The following is a 26,384-nucleotide window of genomic DNA, read 5'->3' on the forward strand; positions in this document are numbered from 1 at the left end:
ATATAAGCAGTCTGGCAGCAGGATTGTGTACAAATGTCTAGTGGAACTAACATTTTCTTTGACATACTGTATTTTCAGATTTATACTTGATGTGCTTCTTTCTCTCTGACAGCGTCTGGACAGGCTGGGTGATGAATAGCCAGAGATCCTCCTCTGCATTTCGAGCCCAGTCACTCTGTCTGGGGTCCGACCACTTACCCAGAGTGTCTGAGTAAATAACATGGCACCGATCATGGAGGGCACACACACCGTGTTGCTCCTATATGCACCCATCCGTGAACTAAGCAACATCAGCCTGTATTTCCCGAAGAGGCGGGCCCCGAGCTTCAAGTACAAGAGCCGCGCCCCTCATTCGGAAAGGGCCGGTAATGACCATGGCTGGGGAAAGGAGGATCTTGCAGTGTCCGAACAAAGAGGCCAGTCTTCTAGCTCCTCAGGCGGACTCCTTAACTCCCAGCAGGCAACAAAGGAAGTTGTTGCAGAGCTCTGCTGGCTGGCGGCGGAGCACCACCAGTTGCTGGCGGACCTCTTATCGCTGTGTAGGGTTTGTGCCAACAAAGTCAGGATGGGTAACCAGGATGGGAAACTACAGGATTACATGGAGGGTCAGGAGGTTCACCTTGGAGGCCAGGTTCTCAGCAGCAGCAACTCTTCTCCCACAGTGCCTCCAGAGAATAAGAAAGCTGCACCCAAGAGCAAAAAGTTAAAGAAGTCGGGAGGCAAGAAGCTTGATAGTGCCGAGAATTTCCTGCACAGTAAGATGAAGAAGAAAGTTACGAACAGAACTCCATCTATTGTGCTTCCTGCTGACAGCAATGTGTCTGTATCTTCAGCCTCAGACGTGGACAGGATCCCAGGTACCCCACCCTCTGTCCTCATGTCTGACAGCCCTGTCACCGGTTCTTATGTTAGTGCAGTCAGCAATCCCATCCTGCCCATGGAGGAGCCCTTCCAAATCTCTCGTGAGGGTTGGGACTTCATGGAGGACAACCGGACATTTGACCCTGACATGGATTTCTGCAACGACTTCTCTGAATACGATGGCGAGCTGGGCTTTGAATCGTCATTTTGCAGCCTGATGGATGGTCTGACCCGACGGGAAAGCGGCAGCAATCTCCGACCTCTTAAGAGATTTGATTCCTTGGGTGAGACCGAGAGTGCGTCCACAGTCAAGTCTGCTCAGCAGATGTATGATGAGATCAACCAGAGTAATACAGCGGTCAGGGTGGTGGCCAAAGTGCAGGAGGTAGAAGGCAAGGTGCAACATGTCAGCCATAGAAGCTCAGACAGGGCAGGGCCGACCATGCTGCACCCAGGGACTAGCAGCTGCCAGCAAGAGTATGGACAGTGGAGAGGACCAAATGGAGACCACAAGACGAGTAACAAGCTCTCCGAGGGGCTACGGTTGCCTCTATCCCATACCGCCGAACCTTACACTCAAACCAAGTCACGCTTAAGGAGCCCTACTTCACCTTCTCTCGCCGGGGTCTTCAATACATCTTTCCCTGCCTCCAACAGTCTCCAGAGCATGTCCCCAGTCCTGTCCCCTCTGTCCTCGAAGCAGGCAAGCCCGCAGTTCAACCACCGCATCGTACTCCTCTCAGACAAGGATGTGGACCCCGAACAAGACAGCTCCAGCAACACCGACGAGGCCAGAATCTTCAGCGAGGTCATCGACAAGAACGGCAACAAGCGAACCGTCACCCGTCTGGATCTGAACCTCGGCAGGCGGCCCAGCAACTCCAAGTGGAACTCCTCAAGCAACTCCACAACAACAGGTGAGTTATCAGATGCTCCTACTCTGAACACGCTGATTCATGTTCCAACATCCTGCCTTCATCTAGATGTTGACACCGGTTCTTTTATCATCCCAGCACCGTGAAACGTTTGTCAGAACGTGCCCTTCATCTGGCATTGCTGTTGCTGGATTTCAAAGAAAAAGGATGCCTTGAGAGATTCAAGCGTGTGAATGTGTGTGTGTCTCTGCGTGAGTGTGTCAGACCTACTGCCTGAGGTTGTTGTTGTTAAAGCGCTCGAGCAGTTTACTCTGCAGCATTGCAACTGACAGAGATTTACTTTGTCATTCCGGCTGTTATCTAATAAACTGGTTAGACCAATAAATAAGCACTGTTTTCTAGAATGTCCCTGTTAGTCTTTAGCCGCTGTGTTCCCATCTTGGCTCAGACGTGTGACCACAAATTAAAAACTACCCAACAGAGTTGTACAAGGGGCAAGCAGGGCCTGAGAATAGTTTGGCTGATGATCCCGTTAACCCTGTCAGTGCTGCTGGGAAGGCAGAGATTAGTGGGAGTGTCCCAGATCAAAGGCTCAAAGTTGACACTGGGTTCAACCTGACTGGGGTTCATGTGAGCACAGTGTTAACTGAAGCATTGCCAATTTAGACTTTGAGGGATCTGCTGGCCCTCCCCGAAATCCACATCCTATCCAGTTCGCAGGAAACTGACAAAGGATCAGTGATCCACTGGGCGCAAGGGCTACACAAGACAGGATTCAAGTTTCCTTATTTTCAGAAGTCTTTATAGGATAACTGCTCATGCGATTCTGTGGCCCTTTTCTCCTTGATTAAAGCTGCTGTAAGCGATGTATTGTCAAAATAAGTGTCTTAAGCTCTATATTCCAAAAGCAATCACTGCTATAGTAGAGTGTTTGGTCGTTTTTTGCTCAGTAACCCATGTCTGTACTCCCCCTGTGGGAGAGAAAACAGAGTTTCCGTTATCTCTACCCACTTAATTCAATCCAGACAGATACCTCCATGAAGAGGCAGATCAAGCCTATGTTGTGTCTTTATATGAGGCGATATACTTTCTTAGTTTTTGAATATTGTTATGTCTTGACATGGCTTAAGCGTCATCTTGTCCTGGTTTTAAAGGCTGCATCATGGTAAAGTAATGTAATGTTGTACTTGGTCTGATATTTGCCTTTACCCACTTGGTCTTTGTCCACCTTACTGGTGATTGTTCATCAAAAATGACTGGGGGAAAAATGGGAAAGCAAGCAACCTTCGACCAATTAAAAGGTTAAATTCCTTGTGCAAAAACAATATCTGAGAATGCAACAACAGTTGAGTCCATCAGTAGTTGTATGTTGAAATCAACCAGAGAAATACAACAGTCAGGATGGTGACGTGAAACATGTACTTGTACTTGTGTTAATAATATTCTGCGAAAGTGCCAATAGTAACCCCTTTTATTATCATTGCAATATTGATATTGAGGTAGTTGGTCAAAAATATTGTAATATTTGATTTTGTCAGCCAGTCCAGGCATTTACGAAGTACTTAAGAGAAGATTTCAAAGTGTTAAAATGTGTACACTGTACGGAATCCTTCCAAACTGCACGATCCAAATTGATGATGTTGCAGCCAGTTTGATGCTTATTCAAATGCTTATTCAAGACTTCATTGTTATTTATTAATCAGCTACCACTGTTACATGATAAATCATCCCTTTTAGTCACTAGAAGACAATATTTGCTTTAATCTACAGCAGCAAATAGAGGGCCTTCCATGGACTATGTCATTTACAGATAGAACATGGACAGTGGTTGCACTCCCTTTTTTTTTTTTAAGTCATCGAAAACGGAAAGAGCGTTTGAGTCCTTACGTCATAGACCAACTCTGCCAAATCAGCCAGCACTGCTCAGCTCAGCAGCAGCAAGGCCAGATATCATAATTCTTCATCAGATGTGACCGCGTGATATTAAGACGGATAAGCTGTTGGTATGAAACTCTGCACGATACACGTAATTGCGTACCTCATGCCAACCAAATGCTTCATGCTACACAGCCGTCACAGTGAAAGCTTCAACCCTTAATCCAAAACAGAAAGTCCTTCTGTCGATTTTGCTGCATTTTAGCTGTTCAGTAGATCGGCCTTGTGTTGCCCGATAATTGAATATCCTTCAGACGCTAACACAGATAAATGAACATCACAGGGTCCAGCCAAAAGGGCTAAGTGGGTCAGTGTGAAGCCCTTCATGGTTTGCAAATGTCAAACTAATTATGACCCGGGCTCTTTAATCTCTCGCTGAAGCTCGGCGCCTATAAACGAGTGTTGTCATTATTATGCAGATGAAAATGGTTATTTTTAAGAAATGCATTCTTTTGTTCGTTTCATGTGTTAATGCGGTCTGTGTAACCGAATAGCTGATGTGTTTGCTGAGGGTGTATGTGGTTGTTTTATGTGTGTTTGCACAATGTCTATACAGTATGTACTGGTTGCCCGCCTGCTAGTTCCTCTTTGTGCCAGCGCTCATGTTGCTTGTTCTTATATTTATCAGCTTTATGATAAGGGCAGTCAACATAATCAACCTTTTTAAAAAGAAAATAAATAAATAAAACGAAACTTTAAACCCGCAATAGCAAAACCAAAACAAATGGCTAAAAGACACTATTGGGTGCTAACAACCTGCGCATTCCTATTCATATTGCACGTTAGTCATATGATCTTATGTCCTTATAAAATTACTGATTGTAGCAGCTTTTAGTATGTCCCCACCCGCCTCCTCTTAGTTCCCTACTCATTTTATTGTCTGACATATGGCAGCCAGTACCATAATCAGATTACTCGATGCGTTCCTGCAAGGTCATATGAAACTGATCAGTGCAGAGCAAGAGTGTATCACCCCTGCCCTCCCTGCTAGCTGTCATTCAACACAAAGTGCCCTGCCATGCAACATTGTTCCACCCAGTGTGGACAAGGCCCAGCTCTATTCAAATAATGAAGTGGATTCCGCCGAAACAGACCAGTCCGTCTCCCACTTCTGCTCTCGTTTGCATACTGCAGACGGACAAACAGTGCACAAAGGTCATCATCGTATAACGTGTAACTTGTTTCCTTTAATAATTGACTGCTATGCTGCTTTTAGCAATGTTCCATCTCGTGCTGTTTAATGCTTCTTCTCAGCGTTCCACTATTTTAAAGATACACCCACCCGGTGGATTGAAGCGAACCTAACCAAATTTCACTGTCTCCCAGTCAATGGCCTGCCAGACACAATGAGAGCACTCTTCCCTCTTCCTCAGCTCTGTGTAAACCCATCAGCCTGCAGAACTGCATTTCAAATCAGTAATGATGACTCTGTGGGCATCATGTCATGCTACGTTACTGTGCTGGCCCTCAGAGTGCCACAGAGCTCCTTACCGAGTTTCCACTTTTTGTTTTCAATTCAGTTCACTTTCACTTAATTTCAGAAGTAGTTTTGTTTGTCTTTTAATCTTTTTCATAATATGAGCTAGACATGAACCGATTTTTTTTTTTTTTAATTCTAAGCTGCTACTGGTGCTTAAAATAAAAATGTTGTTTTTTGCTGTTGATTTTGATTTTGTTGTTACGTACTGCCTATATTGTGCCAGGGAAACAAAGAAATCCTCCTCATAACAATAAATGTTTTAAAGTGATCTACAAAGAGCATGTATGATTGAAAGATAACTGTTAATATTGCATTCTTCCGCATGAGAAATGAAAAATAGTGGCTTCAAATTGATTCAACACAACGGATAAACACGGGCCAGCACTATCAGTGATTATTACCAACAAGGTAAATAATAGAAGCGTTGTTTAACATGTTTATCTTTGCATGTTATGGAGGGTATTTGTCGGGGGCACGAGCTAAGATCATCAGATCTCATTTTGCACATCAGGTTACAAACTGCTCACTTGTGGTATGGCCAATAAAAAGGTGATTAAAGCTGCTGTAGGCATCACTGTAGCTAACTTCTTGTCTGTTTTGCCCTTACCAATCACCTCCCTCCTCTCTATGTCACCACAGTTTCACCACTATTCCTTTGTCTTTTCATCCAGTGTTCTTCATCACGTTGCCTGTTTGTCACTGGAGGCACTGGAATTGATAGGTTTCCCTGTTCTGCCATTGTTGATATAGACCAAATCGCCTCTTATGTAGTTGGTGGGCTGGAGGATATCAGAAAAACGTATTTTCTCTTTTACTACATAAGCAAGAGACAAACAGATATCCACAACCAACAGGCCTACGTGGAGGAACCGCTGTGACAGGCAGGAAAGAAACGGGGTGATTCACTAATCCTGCATTTTCCATGATTTATATTAAAATCTATGATCCTCCTTCCTGACTAAAAGTGTAGTGGGGAGGGGGTGGAGGCTGCCAGATGCACTCACCATGCCACATGGCCCACAAATGATGAGGCTATAGATTTTAAGTGGATATAATTGAGCGCACTGGGAAAAGCTGTTGCGTCTGTAATAAGAAAGAGAATCTGTAGCGGGGGAGGCGTTAGACTATTGTTCATTTGTGATAGCTCTCTGTGCTGTAGACTGTAGTCCCCTTTTTAATACCAAACAAACGATCAGGTTTCATTAACTGCTGCTTACGAACTAAAAACAAGATGGTCTGCGCTTTTAATGGTTTGAAGAAAAACTCTGTGGTTTCCTCCCGCTGCTTTTGCTGTGATCAATACATCCTCCGCCACATCTTTCTCTGACTACTGGATGAGCGATGGCCGGCAGACACAGTGACAGGTGGTTTAATCCATCGCCGCCGACAACACCCACCTGTCGGGATCAGACAATTGATGGACTCTGAGCTGCCCCAAACACAAATACTTTATTGTTGAAATGATGATGCTCACTGTAGCACAGAAGCACCCGTGCTGTCCGGCAGCTGCTCACTCACACACTGTGATCTTTCTTTTTTTTTCTTTTTTTTTTTCCACTGTCAAATTACTGCACTGTCATTCAACACCTGCAGGTTTTCCCGGTGGAAACACCTGTAGATGTCGGAGGCTCTATTAAAGCACACTGACTTTGCTGAAAGAGTGTTTTTGTACAGACCTCGGCAGTATTTGGCAGACTGCCGTTTCTTGGGTTGGGATGATGTAGTTAGAGTTGCATCACCGTCAGACCCAATCCCATCTGCACCCGCTGTCCCCTCAGTTATGGACATTGTGATTCAGTCTCAGCTTTTAGAGCAGCAGTGAGGGAGATTAAATTGCAATAAGCGCACAGTTTTCCCCGGGGTTGGTGAACTTAAGCTCACTGTGTGTGAGTGCATGTAAGAGAGTGATGGAACAACTATCGTAAAAAAAAACAACAAATGCAGTGCATTCATTTCCTAATGGGTCTAAGACGTGGCTACCCACAGTGGAGCCCGCATGCCAAAGCTGGCAAGCCAAAAGGTTGTATTTGGCAAAAAAATTGCAAATTAAGAGGAATTATAATTGACATTTGTTGATTCTGTTTTATTTTTGCAAGGTAAAAAAGCTCTTTTTAGATATGCAGGATCCCTACTTTCCATAGTCTGAGCTCGACAGGCAAAGTTAATCTATGCGCAGGGTGTGAGTCGTGGCAGAATTCAGATTTTTTTTTTTTTCTGAACAATACAGTATAGCAGATGTTGTCCATTAACTTTGAGTTTTGACCCCCCCATCCCCCAAGGAGAAAAGTTTGGGCACACCTGGTCTAAGAGAGTTGTCTCTCCATGCCCGTCATGTCATTGCAGTGTATTCGTAATCCTGCAGTGTATTACAGTCTTATTCTGAGCATACAGTAGTAACGACGGAGCTTCACTGCAGTGTTTCACCACAGGTACACAGGCCAGGCATACCTCCTCCAGCTCCCTGTCCAGATGGTGGCAGTGTGGGCCAGCTTATGCATGTTTAATTGGGTGACCAGTTGGCTGTCCATACAGAGAGGCACACATGCTCAAGCAAGCTTTAGAAATTGTTCGACTGTAAAGTTTTGTGAGGGCTCCCGTGAAGGAACATGGCATACATACATAAATAAGTGTTCATTATCTTCTTTCATATATCTAATAGTTCAGCTGGAAGCAGGAACTGTAACGAGGGCTGTTTCTGCTCAGTGGTTTCTTTCCTTGGCAGGACCGAGCTTTACTCTGCATTTGGAAGTGGCCCAGCCTGCAGTCAGCAGTTCCCGCTGCGGGTCCATGCGGCGCAGCATTATCATAATGAAAAGTTATTAATCTAATCCTACTGCTTTTTTTCCCCCTGCTGTCCAAGTCCCAGATAACTGGAAGGACTGCAGGCATTGCTGCCGTCTCATAATGAGTGATTACGGTAGAACACTGAAGCTGAATTTCAATGGGGCCCCCCTGTTTCCTTTGTGTGTGTGTGTGTGTGTGTGTGTGTGTGTGTGTGTGTGTGGGCTCTCATAACTGAATTTAAAACATTTGGCAGGGAGTTATACAAGGGGACATCCGACTGCGGCTGCACAATACTGCAAATAAAACCATCACACTGCGATTACTTTTGACATTTTATGGTTGTGGTAACATTCAATCGGTCGGAATGATCATTTTGCATTAACATTTTTATTTTCACTGAAAGAACAGTCGTTATGATGGGACATTTGTTGAAGCCTGCACCAAAGACAACAAACGTGATCATGATGATTTGTGTGGCAGGGCATTTCTGCAGTGCCACAGCATTTCATTCTAATGCTGGTTGTCACACATTTGTCCTTTTTTTCAAAAAAATCGCAGCTTCTGCTATTTGACTACCGGACAGTTTTGCACTCGGCCATCTTACGATTTTCAGTAATTTAATAATTTTCTTTATCAATTGTGCAGTAATGACATGCGCTTTGTTCTTGGCCACTCATTACAAAGGCCTGCGTCGGGCTATTTTAGCATCTTATCGAACAGGAAGTGGTGTGATTTTCCCCGTTTCCAGCTCACAATTCTGCCCTGGACGAGGTGTTGTCTTACAGCTGGATGAAATTGAGGTCACCCAGCTTCAAGAGCTACACCCTCCCCCCTCTCACTCACACTACCTCTTCTCCACCTTCTCTACCTCCTTTTCCTTCCTCCTTAGTCATTCACCTCACTGTCCCCTGTCCTATATCTCTTAAGCTCATATGACTTGCATGACTGAATCTCTTGAGAAAGTGAATGCATGCATCAAGGTAGGATACACCGTGCTCCCATGCACATGAGAAGAACGTGAAATTGCTTCTTTTTTTTGGCAGTGGCCTGCTTTCCTGAAGTTAACAGCGTGTGATTTGTTCAGGACGCAGTGCGTGAGGAGGGTTCTGCGCCGCACTGAGCTGTAAATATTAAAGGCCATGTACAAAATGAATCCAGCCTCACCGCAACACTGCAGCAAAGACAACAACCCTGTTAAAAGCTGTTTCCTGAGCATCATCACAGCTCACTCATCAGTGGCCTCTGTGTGACTGCCTGGTCAGGAGAGGGCAGTGTTTCTCAATCTGAATGAATTCCTCCTCGAGGGCCTTTTGGATAACTGAACGCACAATCGCACACAGCTATCTGCAGCTGACTTTACTCCAGCGGCGTTACAGTGCAGAGCGACGCTGGCACACATTCACTGTTACAGTGAACGCATCCTGAATGCAAATCAATATCAGGCGGCGGTATTTGAGGCCAGTGCTCTGCAGCCATTTTTTTCCTTACTGGATGGCTTTCTGCCGGTGTCGACGGTGGGAACAGGGCCGTCTAAGTGCAGATAAAAATAGCTGTTTTGCCCTCGAGCCTGCAGCAGAAACAGGGGGTCTCTCCCTCTCTCTTTGTCTCTCGCTGCCTGTTTGATGCTAAAAGATTCCGATGCCTGCCTTCTACCTCGTTCCACTTTTATCGCACATGCAAGTTACACAGGAAAACGACTTGCCTGGAGTCACCGCGCTTATTTAGCCTCATCAAGCACGATCACACCTGCTATGCCATTTGTTATTCCTAGCAGCAAAGCGTGTAGAGCTGGAACCTACGATTATATTCAATTGTTGATCAGTCTGTCGATTTATTTCCTTGGGTTTAATTGATTCAAGAAAAGAAGAAAAGTCGGTTGAAAGTCCAGAATGACATCCTCAAATGTCTTGTTTTGTCCACAACCCAAAGATATTCAGTTTAAGGTAAAGAAAGTAGAAAACATTTATGTTTGAAATGCTGGAATTGAAGAACGTTAACATTTTTTTTTCTTTTTAATCCGAAAAAATTACTCAAACCAATTCAATAAAATATCCAAATAGCTGGCCATAAATGTAATGGATAGTTTGACCCAATAATGAAAACTTCTGTAATCATCCACGTACCCCCATGCCCTTTGAAACTTCACCCACCTTTCCACCAGCCTGGGGCTGAGGAGATAATCTCTGGATTTTCATTTTTTATTTGAATTTATCCTTTAATAGTTGAAAACCACTGAATTGAATGTTGCAGCTCCAACACAGCATGTAAATTACCCTGTGCTTGTGTGTGCTTGTGTGTTTCTGCAGATGACTCCCTGTTGCGCCAGGAAGACATTTGGATGTTGGATGGCGACGACCCTCATGAGCCCCTCTCCCGCGTCCCACGGCCCGATCACCTGGACTTCCTGCGCATCACGCCGCCTGAGGACGACATTATCGGGGACACACCCTACTGCCCGAAGCTGGAGTGCACGGTGAGCAGCGCAAACACAAAGTGTAGCTGTCATGCATATTTACACACCCGAAGCACTCCTTTCTCTCCCCCTCGTGGGACTCAGGGGGATTTCTCTCCACTCAGGCATTTAATCACCTGATCATGAATTCTTTGAAATGGATTAACCGGTCATAGATTCTAATCTGTGGACTTGGGGTCCTGAGCCAAAAACTGACTGAGATAATTCCACTCAAACCTCACAACAAAGACAGGAAATCTCTCCTTCCCTTGTACATTTTTTAATCTTATTTTCAGAGGTGAAGTTGCACCACGATATTCAGTTTGCCACGGAGCATGTGAGCGATGTAATCCTCCTGACCTGTATGTGTGTCTTCTAAAAATAAGCCCGCGGCAAACAATGCCTTGTTTGTCTGCAGGTGTTTGCAGGCCACCAAGCTACACCTCTAAATCGACGATAAGAAAAAAAAAAAACGATTGCGTCTGTGAAGTCTTTCCAGATTCCGTCATGCCGTCTGGTGTTCATTCCTGCAGCAGATGAGCCACATTACTGGGGTGTTGTTTAGTTTTTTTAGGAGGGTGGTGTATCAGCACAATCCGCACGTTGTTTGCCCAACACACAGTAACTGGCCTGACTGTGACAGTGATCAAGTAACATACCAGTACAAAAGGCTGCGCCACACCAAATTATGCCCTCTGCATTGCTGCGTAAGCGGCAGCCATCTGTCGTGTCGGCCATTTACATTCCTTAGAAGTGCACACACCTCTATTGTACATGACATATTCTGAGTGTGTCATAACAAATGAATACACAGACAGAGGGCTGTGATGATTTATCCAAGTATGTGGATACACTTGTGTAAGTCTTTTGCATGATACGCCACTTGCAAATGATTTCACCTCCTGTTTTGAGCTGTGAGATCTACATTCACAGCGCAGTCTTGCCTCAGTGGAGTTTCTTTCTGGTATAAGCTCTAGGTGGTGGGGCTGGGAGGGGGATTTACTGTGTGTGTGTTGGAAATACCACTTCCCTTATGTAAGTTAATTCCTCAGTCTCAGAACCCCCCCCCCCCCCTTCTCTCTTTGTGGCTTTCTACAGATGATGGGAACAAAATGATAATCCACAATCCATGGAAAATACAATTACGCGTGGTATTTTATTCACTTACATTTTTATTGGTGGGAGATAACCAATAAAACATTTAATCATATCAATAACAAAGACATACTTGTTGGGAATGTGCCTGTACGACAGTGTTCCCATCGTTCATACGGTTGTCCAGCCGGGTTTGTTTTCAACGTCACTATTCCGAGCTGTGGAAACCAAAATCGACCATTTTGTCCATCTCAATGGACTGGATTTCAAACTTGCGTCCAGCTCAGACAGCCTGAAGGAATGCAGTTGAGGAGAGTGACCTTTGGCTGCTAAGGGCGACCACAGTTTGAAGAATGCTGCATTTTTCTAAGCACTTCCTTGATATTTATACAGAAATCTATCAAAGGTTGGAGCAGGTTCAATCAAGGATAAGCTGAAAAAGATTATACAGTACAGTTGTTTCTTTCTGCTGTTTATTTATAAAAAGTCTTTTAGGTAGTCTTTCCCACACACAAATTGGATTTGGCTTGCAAACCTCCTCACAACTAAACTGAATCAAACCTATATACAGACTTATGGTAAGTAAATCAAACTGTCTTTTTTCTCTTACTGATTTCCTGCTCTGTCTGAGTGCTCATGAGCTGCCTCCCACACACATTAGCCTCTTAGCATGTTAGCTAGAGCTGGCAGGCTGACTAATCACCAGGTCTTAAGCCCTGTATTGGACTAACGCACCACAACGAGAGGATAACAGACCTCTGCAGCTCTCCACCTGACCACAGGCTGCCTCCCTCTCCGCGTCTGCCCTGTTACCTCAGCAGCCATTTCACAGGAGTGAGCAGAGGTAATCAGACACCTGTGGTGTCGGTCTCTGCAGGTCTCCTCCCAGGAAGGGAGGAACCTGAAGGGAGGCGTCCCCAGACTGGGTAGACCAGAAAGACACTTTTCTGTTTTTTTTTTTCTCCAACCTGCGGGATATTTTTTCTCACACAGAGGCACACAGGACTTTCCTGTATGCTGGGACACAAGTTAGAGAAACTACAGGAACAGTTTGGTCATGGATTCCACAGTGTATACCAGCAAATAGAAGGGACTTGCAACTTAATGGATAACACCGCTCAACTTGCCGGAACAGTTGGGAACAGTTCTGTGGAAGGCAGGTGAACTCTGCTCCCCTGTTCTCCCAGGAAGCTTACAGCAGGACATGCTTCCCGCCGGTGAACAGCTCGATTTCATTTGCAGCGTCATGGGAATCCTGCTCACACTGACGAGACCGAACTGTACTAATGACAACGTGCTGTACTGTCAGTAGTACCGTGATCTAATGAGTCTACTATATGCAACCTGTTTGCTTGTCACCAAAGGGGAATACAGGGTAGTGTTGTTGAATTTGGTGTGCTCCTGGAGAAGGTAAGGGGAGCTGGGGAGATTTGTCTGTACAAAGGCCTTTTGTTCCCAGTCAGTGGCAGAAGTGGAATAGGAGCAGCTTGGATAACTGGAGGTGGGGGAGATGTTCCTTTTGTGACATTTTCATTGGACACTTTACCGGAGCTGCTACCTGTTTCGGTTTGCCTCGCTTCACTTTCAGATTGAACAAAAATGGACAGTGCAAGTAAGAACTCGGGGCCTGCGGAGCAGCCCACTGGTTCCCTCCTGAATGCCTTAAGCTTTGGTTTCTTTCGCCGAGATCAATCTGCCTCTTCTGATATACCATCAGCCAGGCTGACGTCTTTCAAGGAGTTGCCAGATGGGGAGAATCCTCTTCCTGCAGATGAGAATAGTGAGCTCCAAGATATCCATCAGGATGATGGTACTGCTTCCTGTGATACACGGCAGAGGGCTGAATCATCAGAAAGCTACAAGGAGTCTTCCGACCAGGTTAAAACGGCAACTGGAGCCTCAGTTGACCCTGATCTGGTCCAGGTCACCAGAGTTGAAACATACAGTGACACAGAAAATGAGGACGAGAGCACAACCGGCAGCAGCTCTAGACTGTTAGAGACGATTGCCAGGGCCAGGAAAAATACCCTACCTGCTCAGGACAATAACAAAGTGGACTATGGTGATGGATATGAGCTTAAAGAGTCCGGTGAGGCAGATGAAGAGTATCAAATTCCTTCGTTTAGAACTCACAACGTTAGGGAGAGGTCCTTAGTAGAATCCATTTTATTTAAGACCAGCAGGTTCAGCGGCAAATCGGGCTCAAAAACAGCCGAACAGGGTGATGACTGTAGTCTCAAGGAGAGCCCATCAACCATGCATGCGGATGTAGAAAAATCCAGTGCTAGAAAGATTAGTGACGACAATGTGAGGGCAGATGAGAGCGACGAGTATACTGCGGTAGACTGTTCTCTGCCTGTTCCTTCCATCATCTCTGGGCATCTGACTTTGGAGGATGCTGGCTGTAATTCCACCATGGCCTCTCCATTAAGGCAGATGGAGGACTTGGATCATATACAAAAGGAGGAACCAGATGAATCTCATTACAGACTGGTGTCCTCTACTGTTCCCCTCAGCCCGGAAACCCCAGAGGAGCAGTCAGACTCTACAGGTGTCACAAATCAAACCACGGTTCTGCCATCTACACCTAAAGAGTCACCCGTTGACTTTCAGCCAAGTGCCACAACCTCTCCAAACACGCCGCCGCCAGCTTCATCCATTACCCGCTCCCCTAACTCTTCCACTTCGTCCCCATCCAAGGGCACGTCGCTCTCTCCGTCCCCTTCCTTCCAGATGCCGGCTCTCTTCAGTGGGCTGCGGGTGCTGAAGAAAGGAGCAGTTGGGGAAGAAAGGGAGACGATGTCCGAGATCAAGCAGAGGGAGAAGGATGCTGACCTGGCCCTGCTCAACCTGAAGAAGTCGGTAAACAAGGCCAAGCTCTACCCTGAGCAGAAGACGGTCTCTCCGACCAAGAAACTCCCAGATGCTAAACCCGCCACAGGAACTAAAAGCCTTGTGATGGGACAGCTGAGTCACCTGCTCGGCCGAGACAGCCAAGATGAGACCAAGAAGTCTGACAGTCGGGATGATGATGATGATCCAAACACGAAAAAAGACACTAAAAAGTCTGAGGAGGGAAAGGATGTGGATCCGAAAGGCAACAAAGAGTCAGAGACCGGAGAAGAGGTTGTGGGTGAGAAACCTGCAGGCGCAGAAGCCCCAGCATCCACGCCGGAGAAAAAGAAAACCTCAGACCTGGCTTATGAAACTTTCAGGAACATCTTTGGCCCCAAAGCTGTCAAAAAGGAAAAAATGGAAGATGTGGATCTGGAAGCGGTGAAAAAGAAAATCAAGACTGACAAGGAAAATCTAAGGTCCATTTTTGAGAGAGCCTCCAAATCCCCTGGCAAGGACAGGAGTCCCACAGAGGCTAATGTATGAAATTCACTGAATTATTAGTCATCTTTCTTTTTATTTACTAGAAAATGTATTGGTTGTAAGTAGCAAATGTGCTGTGTGAACATGGATAAAACTGACATGACACTGACGTTTTTCACTTGCGTTTTTCTCTCCCCACAGACGGAGGTCACGTCTCCAGCTGACAGCGAGGACCGGACTCCAGGTCGTCTGCAGGCTGTGTGGCCTCCACCCAAAACCAAGGATGAAGAAGAGAAGGTGGGGCTCAAGTACACCGAGGCAGGTGAGAGCCACAAGCTTATTGCTTCAGACGCTGTTGTCTGCGTTCACTGCAGGAATGTTGATGGATGATCACAACAGTCCGGCTCACACTGACACACCTCACACCGATCGGCTTTGTGGATAAGTGCCATTGTAGATATCATGTTTATATCATAGTGTTTTTGTTTTGTGTTTTTTAATTGATCTCTTGTAAAAAGAAAAGTCACTGATATCACACCCTCACTCAGCACTCACACTTTACTTTTAAACTCGGAGAGGAACCATGCAGAGCTAGATAAGCTTCGGCAGCGGTGTGTAAAACATCCTTTAAATCAATTTAAGAACACAGCGAGGCAGTGTCTGCACCTTAATGCTGCCGTTTGTGCAGCTGCGGCCCAACAGGATGGCGCATTTGGCCCTCGGTGAAGTCATTTAATGGGATCGAGTATGCTCTGGGCAGCGCGCCATGTTTGGCCCACCTTGTACTCTACAGGTGTAATGACTCGGCATTGGGTTAAAAGCGCACACCATCGTCTGCAGGCTGATTCCATTACAAGGTAAAAAGCCTTTCCCTCTCGGTGGAGTTATCGACTAACATCTGTTGGATGTTCTGTGCCGTGCAGCTTCATCCACGAGAATAGATTAGCAAGTGTGGATTATTTTGGTGATTTGTGAGGGTTTGCTGTCATGTGGAAGCAGAGCAAAAGTCCAGACTGTGAGCCATATAGATAAGCCAACACATGCACATTCATATCTCCTGCTTCACACAAGAGTCTGTTAATTCGTCACACACTTAATCGTATGGCCAATTACAGATTAACTGGCGTAAATAATGACTACGCATTACCCAGTCTGTTGGGTAGTTACAGGGGATTGAATTTCTTTTTGATATGCCTGAATCTAATCGTTGAATCAGATGAATCGTTGCTGCAGTACCATCATCATCATTACAACAGATTGCTTGTGCGTATGGCCTCCACAATTAGTGATGGTTAGCTGCAGTCTGACCCGGGGAAAGATTTTCTTTTTCTGAAGTAAATCAGAACAAGTAGATACGAGAAGCCTTGGATTACTTGGGCCATCAGTCTGTATTACATGCAGCTTTCGTCTAAAATCACTTGAACTTCTGCCCTTTCATATCAAACTTAAATTTACTGATTCGCTTTGACTACTTTTATTTGAATTTATTGTTTAATCTGTCTCAATGTGTTCAAAGGTGTTGTCATCATTATGTTGTGGTCTTGTTGTGAAGGCCCTTGTATTTTATTTGATTCATGTCTGGAGCCCTGGATCAAATCATTTCCCCCATGTGGGACAATAAAGTGGATCTGAATCTAAATCAGTCTCAAATGGAATGATGATAAACTCTCAAATGAAAAAAAAAAAGATGAGCTCCAAACAGACTCGTCCTAAAATAAACTGGAATACAATCTTGACAGCAGATGACACAACACATTGTGTGACTTTGTGGAGCACATGGGATAGAATAGGACAGGATGTTGCAATTCATCACCAATTTTGCAGTGAAAATGGGCTAAAGCTCAAAATATTGTATGCAAGTGTGTCTGCATCAAGCTGAATCAGCATTTTTGATTTGTGTTTTGACATGACGACAGAATGTTTTGTTTTGGCTCTCACTTCTGGAATTTAAAACTGGTCGGTCAAGTTACAAATTTAGCTTTTTATTGTGAAAGTGACCCACCCTTGTGAAGAAGCTGGCCACAAAAAAAATGTTCATCTTGTTGGAATGTGTCTCGTCTTGCAGATTAGCTTGATAATGCTTTAACATGCCAATCATTCGGCCCTTAGGTCAAGATTACAGAACTATGCTAACTTGAATAGTTTATTAGTAGAGCCCATACCTCTAATAGGGGCCAGTCAGTCCACTTCTGTACTTGCTCCAAGAGACCAGCCACCTAACTAGAAGATCCAAGCTGGATTCCCTGAGAAATGTTCTTAGAGAAAAGTTATAAGAAATGATGATTCCGTCTCTTTATCCAGATTTGCCCCAAATGTTAATGTGGTCTATTCCGGGCCAGGTCTCATCCATCATCCAAGTTTTGTGGAAAGTTGTTCAGTAGTTTTGTAGTTTTGTAGTTTTGTTATCATGCTGACCAACCGTTAATAATAACCTCATTGGCAGAGATTAAAAAAAAAAAAAAGTATTTGCTCTTAATTTGCAGAGAAGCACCAGCTCATGTGTTGTAATTATTGAGCTGATAGCATGCAGTGCATAAGTATTATGTATTGAATCAAAACTGCCAGCAGAGTGAGTTGTGTTCTAATGCAAATGTTCTGGTATTGCCTTCTCTCAGAGCACCAGGCTGCCCTCTTGCAGCTGAAGAGAGAGTGCAAAGAAGAGCTGGAGAGGATGCATGTAAGTATGTTATCAACATAGCAGACATGTGAAAAACTGACTGAAAACACATCATGTGGCAGGGAAAACTAGCTCAGGCATCTGTGAGGGCAGACTAGGCAAGACAAGCGATTTGCATGTCACATTTCAACAACGTGGCAATTCAGAGCACTTAATTAAAGCCAAGTAATGTGGTTCTGATGCATAGTGTCAAACAGAAATAAGGGGTGTGTGAAACAAAAGTTTAGCAATACATTTTTGAGAGAAATTAAAACATGTGTAGGAAGAAGATGAATGAAAAGTAACATTTTTAAGGCACTTATTGAATAGCTAGTCTGTCCTCGCAGTTGAGCCTCCTGAACACAAGATGGCACTGAGTGAGCACAAAATGTTCAAGTGCAGCTGAGCTGATTTAAAACTGTGTTTAGTAAATTGAATACAATGAAATGTCTTTTGAATGTGAATTATTTTATGTTTTTTTGTACATTGGCTCTCCTAGAAAGATGGTATAGTTGGGGTAAACACAATTTTGAAATACATTTAAATGGAACTCTGATATCTGTGGTCAAATGTCAGTGTGGTTGTAGGATATTCTGGGGATATTGTAAATTGAATTGAAATGTTTAAAAACAAAAATAATCAAATTAGAGCTGAGTGTGAGCATTTAGTAATCCATTGAAACTTAAAACTTTTGAATCATAAGACAATTTCTTTGCAATGGCTTCATGTCTTGATCGATAACGCCTTCTGTAACCTCAAGCACTTTTTATACCAAAAGTGAACTACGGCAATGAAATACCATATATTAATCATCTTTTTCAGTGTTGTAGTGATTTCACATTATGTTTATTAAAATACCTATATTTCTTGTATAATGTCTAACACTGTCACTTCCAGATGATCAGTCCATGCCACACAGAGTTCAGTGATAGACATCTCTTTGTTTGACAGCTCTCTCCTTAATTCATTTTAAAGGTGTCTGTTTCATCCATCAAAAGCTGAGGTTAGGCAAAGTGTTGCATTGGGGTTTTTCATCTGTCAACTTAATCAAGAGTAAAACTCTCTGTATACCCTCGGAAAACCCAAAGAACATAGTTATTATGGCCACGTTACATAATTTCTACCACTGATAAATTGCTTTACGGAGCGTTTCCTTGAAAAAGTCTGACCTCAGAATTGATTTCTCAGCCCGTCCGCTTAAAGCCTTTAATTTGACGTCGACCTTTAGGGCACTCATGCTGACACCGAGAAACATGCACCGCAGTCGGCCCACAAGAAAGGGCGGGAACGTGCCTAATTCTATTTCTAAATGGACACGAGCTAACCAGGAACATGTGTAAGATTTATTGCAAAACAACTTCCTTTCTGCATCAAATCAATACTTCGCTTTGGTTGGATTATTTGCCATTGTCTGAAATGTCAAATGAAATCTGGAGTTGCAAGATTTTTTACTAATAAACCAATATAATGACAATGAAGTTAAAAACAAAGCTGAGACGAATTAATGCGATTTGTATTTTTCGACATAGAATCACGTTCATGTAAGCCCCTTTTAAAAAGAATGATTACACAGTCTGATCCAAGTTCATTTAATGAAACACATCATCTGCCACCAAATATGGTTCATTATATTATGTGATAGAAATGCCTGAATTTTATTTGTTTGTTTTCTCCCGCTCTTGCTTCTTACAGTCTGACTTTGAGCTCCAGCTCTTCCAACTGCGAGGTGAGAATGCGGTCTCAATATCACATCTCGAAGGGATTATTGCCAAGATGCAGAGAGACAGAGGGTATAATGCGGGCCAGGAGCGTGGCGAGGTCCGCGACGTTGCTGTGTCCACGGCAGATGACCCGATCGGCAAGATGTTCCGCAACGTGAGCATCCAGACGGACAGGGAGACCTTCATCAAGAGCCCAGAGGGTACCCAGAGCCCCAGCCAGAACATACCCAAAAAACTCAACCTGGACTCTATCGGACTAAATCTAAACGCTGGAACGGCCCCGGGGCCTCCTGGACCACCACCTCCACCTCCACCTCCTCCCCCTCCTCCCCCTCTCCCACCAGGCCTCTCAGGACCTCCACCACCACCGCCTCCTCCTCCACCTCCTCCCCCTATGCCAGGCAGCATGGGAGCCCCGCCACCGCCCCCACCACCCCCACCTCTCCCTGGTGGCGGTCCGCCACCCCCACCGCCTCCGCCTCCCCCTCCTGGCCTACCTGGAGCTGGTCCACCTCCTCCTCCCCCTCCTCCAGGCGGTGGCCTGCCACCTCCTCCCCCTATGGGGGGCTTCAGTCTAGGCCAGCAGGAGAAGGCCCCACGGAAACCTGCCATTGAGCCGGCCTGTCCCATGAAGCCTCTGTACTGGAGCAGGATACAGATACAGGACAATAAGTATGTGTCTTATTTTCATATAGTAGTAATCATGATATACGCTGCTAGCTCAGAGATCAGCAATGTTGTTAAGAAGAAGATATGAGCTGACTTGGTTGATTAAAAGATTAGAAGTCATGACTTTCGGCTTCAGGCGCAACACAAACCTCAGTCTGCTGTGTGGAAATCCTGTGTCGGACTCATGCATCCACCACAACCTTGTTGCTAAACTTCTCCCTTTTGCCAGTATCTGGACTTGCAGTCACAGCACAAAGAAAATGTGCAATGATGCAAAGTAAAAAACAATATATATGGATTTGGATGATGAGGCCAGGTGTAAATAGTCAAATAGCTGTTTTTTTATAATTATAAAAACGCTGCATTAAGGATTATATCTAAAATCGTCAGTAGTCACATATTGCAGGTCTATCTTTTTAGAGGTGGATGTGTCCAGAGGCAGGCTCAGAATGTTTGAGACAGGGGCGCACCAGCTTGCCAAAAAGGCACTGGAGGGGCATCCTACAGGGCACTTCATCATGTTTTAGTTACTGTAGAAGCATCCAAGACACTCTGGAGGAATTTTTTCAAACGAGAGGATGAAATGAAAGAAAATCTGAAATAATTGTTAAAATCATCAGAAGGCATGTTTAATGTGACTCACTGTTCAATCAGTTGTTTTCACTGGGATTGATTTTCATTAGCTGATTAGTTTTGAGCGATTCTGCAGTGTCATCTAAATGAGTTTTCACAAAGTCTGAAGATCTGAGATGAAGATCTCCAGTACTCGCGGGGCTGATGAGGTTCTCTGCCTCATTGGTTCTAATGGGGTCACTCTTGTTCAGAGGACAGATATCAAAGATATGCTTGCTGCACCAGATACTCTGTAATTGTAAGTGGATTATCCAGCCCATTTACAGAGGCTGTGGTTGCTGCCTCTGAGTGCCAGGCTTTATGGCCTTGTATTTCCATGGCTGGATTAGTAGGGGGGAAGCTGAGTTGTGGTTCTCTCTCCCTCTCCCTCTCCCTCTCTCTCTTTGGTCCTGGCCAGCACTGCAGGACTGACTGACTACACTACAGCAGTTTCATGTCAGCTATAAATCTAACTGTAAAGGGCCAAGTTAAGGTGCATTAAAAGGGTCAGATGTTTAACTGTAGCTGGATCAGCTGTGTGATCTCTGTTAATGGTGTGAGGTTATGAGGGGGGGAACAGCATCAGGTTTTGAAATGATGCCAGGTGTCTAAATGCAAGTACAGTTGGCAGCACGCAGGGGCAGACTTTCCTGGGAAGCTGCTTCAAGAAAAGGGGAGCAGAGCTTTAAGGGGGATTTGAATTCAATTAGACTCATAATCCGGTCAATTAGAAAGTTGTCTTGCATGGAAATATGTCTTGAGCTTTTGGATGCAATTTTCTTTTTCTGAGCTGAATTCCTGCACACTTTGTTGAGCTTATTTTCCTCGGTCTCTAAGAAGGGGAGTGCGAAATCAAAGGAGGATTGTGGGGAGGTATCATTATGTTCTCTTTGCTTCCCCCAGATGAATCCCCTCACCAGTGCCATTGGACTTGCTTGACCCTAATTGAGTCACTGGAAAGTCTGTTGATTGTTCACGTATTTAAGCCACAGTAAGCCTGCCAAGCGCTTGTGTTAGCACGTTGTGTCCAGGTTCTCTTTTCTCGCCATAAATGAGCCTTGACTCTGGGGAGATCAATCCGCCAGTCTCATGAGCTCACAGATGAGATGTAGTGTCAGTAAACTATGACCCACAAGAACAACTGCAGTGTGTGTGAAAATATAAAGGAAACCGGTAATTAGGCATGTGTCAGCACTCCAAAGTCTTTCTTTAGAATAAGTTTATTTCCAAGTAAGCGTGTTTATTATGCCGTTAATGTCCGTTTGATTAACAGACATGGGGAGGGAAAGCAGAGACAGATGTGTCTAGTTTTAGCAAAACAGAGAAAAGTCCGCCGAGTGCTTACAATCCCGAACATCCTCTTGACTTTAGACACCTCTTGTTCTTATTTCTGCCTCTGTTTGTTTTTTCCACGTTACTCAGCAACTTCTGACACACAGCACTGCCTCCCGTATTCTGTGTTCTGTTTGCTGGAAATGGAGCTTTATTGCAGAAACAAGCTCGCCTTAAACTTTTGTTATTTTTATCACCTCGCTCATAAACAGTGCTTTTTAAAGTTTGGGATCGCGGCTGTTCCTGCCAAGTTTTTGCCGGACGGCGAAATGGAAAATGAAAAAAACAGTGGGGAAGGGTGCATAAACATCAAACAAGCTTCCACAAATAGAACACTATTTGTTTAGCTCAAATAAACGATGTTTCAAGCCTGCCCTGTAAGTCACTGTCATTGTGAGTGTGCATCTTGTAACCTCACTTTGGTCATATCGCACAAATTGCCCCTTCAAATCTATACACGCAGGTTGTTGGGTTTTTTTTTTTAAACATTTCAACATTATCAACAGAATGAACAAACAGCAGTGTAGCAATATTTTATACATTATATGATATCGTGTTGCAGAGATGTCTACTGAAGTTGGTATGGTAACAGCTAGCCTTGGTCATCCTGTCCAATTTATACCTCACTACGTAGTCCAATAAGATAATTATTCTTTTACCACCGTACACCTTCTGAACACCAGTCTCTCTTCCAAACTGAGATGAGCTTAAATTGCTGCATACAAAATGAAAAACCAAAATAGTCTATATGTCTCTCCACAGTTGCCTCTGGTTTGGTTGGAATAAATCCTCATATCACTAAGTAAGATGTGAAAATATTCTAGCTTTAAGCACCATTTTCGCCCACTGCTGATACCCCAACTCACTCTCACTCCTCTGCTGCTTAATCCTCTCATGTCTCCGCCTGCTGCGTCTTCTTGTCCCCCAGGTTAGAGTTGCTGTAAATCACCTCCATACTGAGTCCCCTGTCGGCAAACTGACCTCTGTCAGTCTCAGAGGCTGTTTTCAGCCCCAGTCCTCGTTTTCAGTGGGAAGTGGCCCAGTTGAAATGACCTCCAGTCCAGGCATACTTAATCAGATAAGAGGGCCACTTAGGTGCATGGCTAGCTGAGCTAACTTTGGTAACGTCAGCTACTTGCTCCAGCCAAAGATGACTTAAGATGTTACACTTAAGTTAAAACACCATGAAATGAACGATGAATGAAATGAATGATTTTCACTTGTTTTTTTTTCTAGCAACAACACACTCTGGGGTTCTTTGGAGGAACCAAACATCACCAACACCAATGAGTTTGAGGATCTTTTCTCCAAGGCCACGCTGCAGCCGAAGAAGAAGCCCCTGTCGGACACCTACGAGAAAAAGGCCAAAACTAAGAAGGTAAATTCACTCTCCTTCTAAGTTTGGGTTTTAGCTTCTCAGTTTTTCTTGGACCCCGGTTGTGTTGAAATCATTGCTTATTTCCTGTTTATGGTCTCTCTGCAACCACCTGAGAGCGTTGTTAGTTTCTTATCAGGCTTTTGTTTAAAAAAGGCTCTTTGTCTGCTGTCATGCTCAATCATAAATCAAAGAAAGAACTAACAAAAGGTGAAGTGGGAAGAAATGGATTGCCGCGCTGATCGAGTCTTCCTTCCAGACTGTTGTGTGCAGTTGCCAGGTCCTGCACCGGGCCAACACAGGCTATCAGTTTATGAGCTCACTCCCTTGTTTTTTCTGGGCGGGAACGTAACAAAGGTCGGCTTCAGAGTTATGTTTTTTCCATCTGTGCAAGCTTCAGTGTTTAGTTTTTGAAGATGAAACGAGTTTGGAAAAATCAGCAAAGATGTGCTTTTTGTGCCGGATTGATCTACCATTCCCCCGACGCTCGAAAGACACACTTGTTGACGTCTTTTCAGATGCTGCAACTCAGCACCTCTGCGGCAGCCAGCGCGTCGTCAGCATCCTGGCTGCCTGGTGGTCCTCACTGTGGCGTCCGAGTAGTTAAAAAATCGGCCACTGCCTCAGACGGCCCCCTCTAAATCCATACACATCCCCTATTCTGATCAATTTGTCAAGGCTCCACTGCGCTCCAGAGGGTGCAGAGTGCGTGTGTGAGTGCGTGTGTGTGTGTTCTCCTGTCACCGACCTCCGTCCTTTAGAGCTCTCCGTTCAGTCTGGTCACTCCAAAGCGGCAAACTGTCCAACATTTGATCCAACTCAGACAGCCACATCCAGACACAAATCCTGCCAACTGTCTCCCGTCTGGACTTACATCAGCCTGGAAGAGGTCTGACCCCACTAATGGAAACACTGCTGAAAACAAGTTCATATCAATCAGAAAAACTCCACGTCCAACATGCGCTTTTTTTTTTTTTTTTACATGTTACGCTGGCGACGGTTGATATCTGTGTTTAGACATTTTGTCCCCCTGCGCTGTGATTATACAGGAGCCTAACATTTAATGTACAGGTCTGTCTTTGGAGCCAGCAAGAGCATTCAGAGTGCAACTCCACGATTAAAGAGGGAAAGCGAAACACACGAAGGCATGGTTGTTTTCAGCCCGCTCGGGAGTCCAACTCGCTGGAAAAGGTCATCAGAATAAAAAGAAACATGTTTACCTAATCATTTTTTATCCCTGAAAGTTTATACTCCCGAGTTAAAGAGGGAGAGAGAGAAATCATATGAGCGAGAAATCATCTGAATCACCCGCCGATGATGGCTTCCAAGAAGTTCAGCTGGTTAACGGTTGGGAAAGAGAGTAAGGGAAGCAAAGGACGAAGAAACAGATTCCTTTTTATTTATTTTTTTCTAGTTCTAAGAGGGTGGAGAGGAAGGGATCGGAGCAGAGAATGTGGTGCTCGTGACGTAAAGAGGAGTAGACCATTAGAAGTGGATTGAATGTGGGGCTAGATGTGAATATGAACAAACTGGATGGTGAAATGGACAGGATGTGTACGCAAAGATTCTCTCGGCTACGAAGAAGAGACCAGAGCTTGTCGTGGTTATTGAGAAGCAGATCCCCAAAATGTTCTGTGTTCGGGACTAATCGGCATTGGAGATTAGTAAAGCTTTCATGAGACAAATAAAATTAACTCGAAAGATGAGATCATTCTTTTTATAGCCAGATATAGTTTCGATCCATACTTTTAATTGGCTACTCTCTCTCTGCCTCCCTATGAATAATCACTGGAGAGCCCCTCCTACACTTCTGTGTAGGAATGAGTCTCTTGATAAAGCTGTCTTAACATTCACATTGTGATGAATATGTTTGTACGCTTCATTTGGTTCTGGAGCATTCTAAGTGTAACACTTGCAGAGTTCAGGGGGCCTCAACATGGCCACCCAACTCTGCAGATTGTGACCAGTCGATGGTCTCGCTCCCTCTGCGTGACCACCAGTATCAGTGGGCTTTAGCACAGACTACCTGACTCAGACAAAGGTGGATTCTTTGCAGGAGTGTGTTTGTTTCCCCCGCATGTTTGTGTATGCGCAGCCGCTTGTTTGTTTCTGTGTGTGCCTGCTCGCCGGATTGCACGTGTGTGATGACGGCACGTCCTCGCGAGTCATTATGCACTTGCTCAGAAAGTGTTGCCAGATCATGCTAACACCACAGCCCGGGGGGGGGGGGGGCTCTGCGCGGCGAGAGGAGATGAGTGGGAGGGAATGGAATGTGTGTGTACATTATGCATATGAGCCACTTCCCCACTTTTGTTTCCGACGACTCCACACGCCAAAAAGCTTAAACTCGGGGGATGCAGCCGATGCCTACATGAGCTGAGTTAATCTTTATCATGTGTGCCATAGAAAAATCAAAGCTCTTGTTTACTCTGGAGCCCTCCTCTCCCTGCCGATTAGCATATCAAAGCGGAGGAGATGACATGGAAGAGTGCTCTCCCACCCGAGCAGACCAGAGCAGACCGGACCCGACTGGACCAAGGGTATAATTGCAGGCATGTGGCTCCACTCCACCGGCTTGAGGGAGGCGATGAAGATGGGGCACCTATAGGGGTATCTGAGAGGATGGGCATGTCTGTGCATTCTTGATTCGAGGGAGGACGTGGAGATGGATGACGGTGAAGAAGTCAGTCGAGCTGAATACGCACGTCAGCAAACGCAAGAAGACAGCAATGTCCTCCACTCGCATAAATCAAACGTGTATCAAGTTTATATGTAGCCGATCTCCTTAAATAAACAGCAGCTCTAACCGGTTTATGGGAATAACTTATGAGCGATCACCGTGCGTTTATTAAAGGCATATTTGAAGCTCTGGCTCTGACGTGGGAGAGTGGGTGTAAGACTAACATCACTGGGTGAGACTGGGGTTGCTGAGTGTATCGTAGGTGGTTATTGATGGGAAGCCTCGATTCCAGTTGTTATTGTAACATCTGCCTCGGTGATTCCGGACAGTCAGTCAGACAGACAGTCACCTCGGAGCGGGCCGGCCGCTCAGCCATGGCTGTGTAAACTATCCGCTGGGCTCAGAAGCTGCATCGCCCTGCACACCTCACCCTAACATCGGCCACCTGCTTCGCCTCAGCCCGCTGACACTCCCAGTGTCTCCTTCCATCATTTTGTTTATTTTCCTAAGCTGCTCGCTTTTTTTTTCTCTCTTCTTCT

General features: G+C 44.9%; 1 protein-coding gene across 3 annotated transcripts in view; it reads left to right on the forward strand.

The window, feature by feature from the left end:
- Window positions 1-220: 220 nt before the first annotated feature.
- The window catches only part of LOC119005105 (formin-like), a 52,795-nt gene continuing 26,631 nt past the window's right edge, over window positions 221-26,384 (forward strand). The window contains exons 1-6 of one of the 3 annotated variants that reach the window (XM_037072597.1): window positions 221-1,778; window positions 10,242-10,408; window positions 15,002-15,122; window positions 17,416-17,477; window positions 19,149-19,849; window positions 23,027-23,168. In XM_037072597.1, coding sequence (XP_036928492.1) covers window positions 221-1,778; window positions 10,242-10,408; window positions 15,002-15,122; window positions 17,416-17,477; window positions 19,149-19,849; window positions 23,027-23,168 — 2,751 coding nt within the window. Of the gene's footprint in view, window positions 1,779-10,241; window positions 10,409-12,100; window positions 14,858-15,001; window positions 15,123-17,415; window positions 17,478-19,148; window positions 19,850-23,026; window positions 23,169-26,384 lie in introns of those variants that run through there. The other 2 variants (XR_005070382.1, XM_037072596.1) reach the window with 2 other exon arrangements.

The sequence above is a fragment of the Acanthopagrus latus genome, chromosome 16, assembly GCF_904848185.1.
Source record: "Acanthopagrus latus isolate v.2019 chromosome 16, fAcaLat1.1, whole genome shotgun sequence".
NCBI lineage: Eukaryota > Metazoa > Chordata > Actinopteri > Spariformes > Sparidae > Acanthopagrus > Acanthopagrus latus.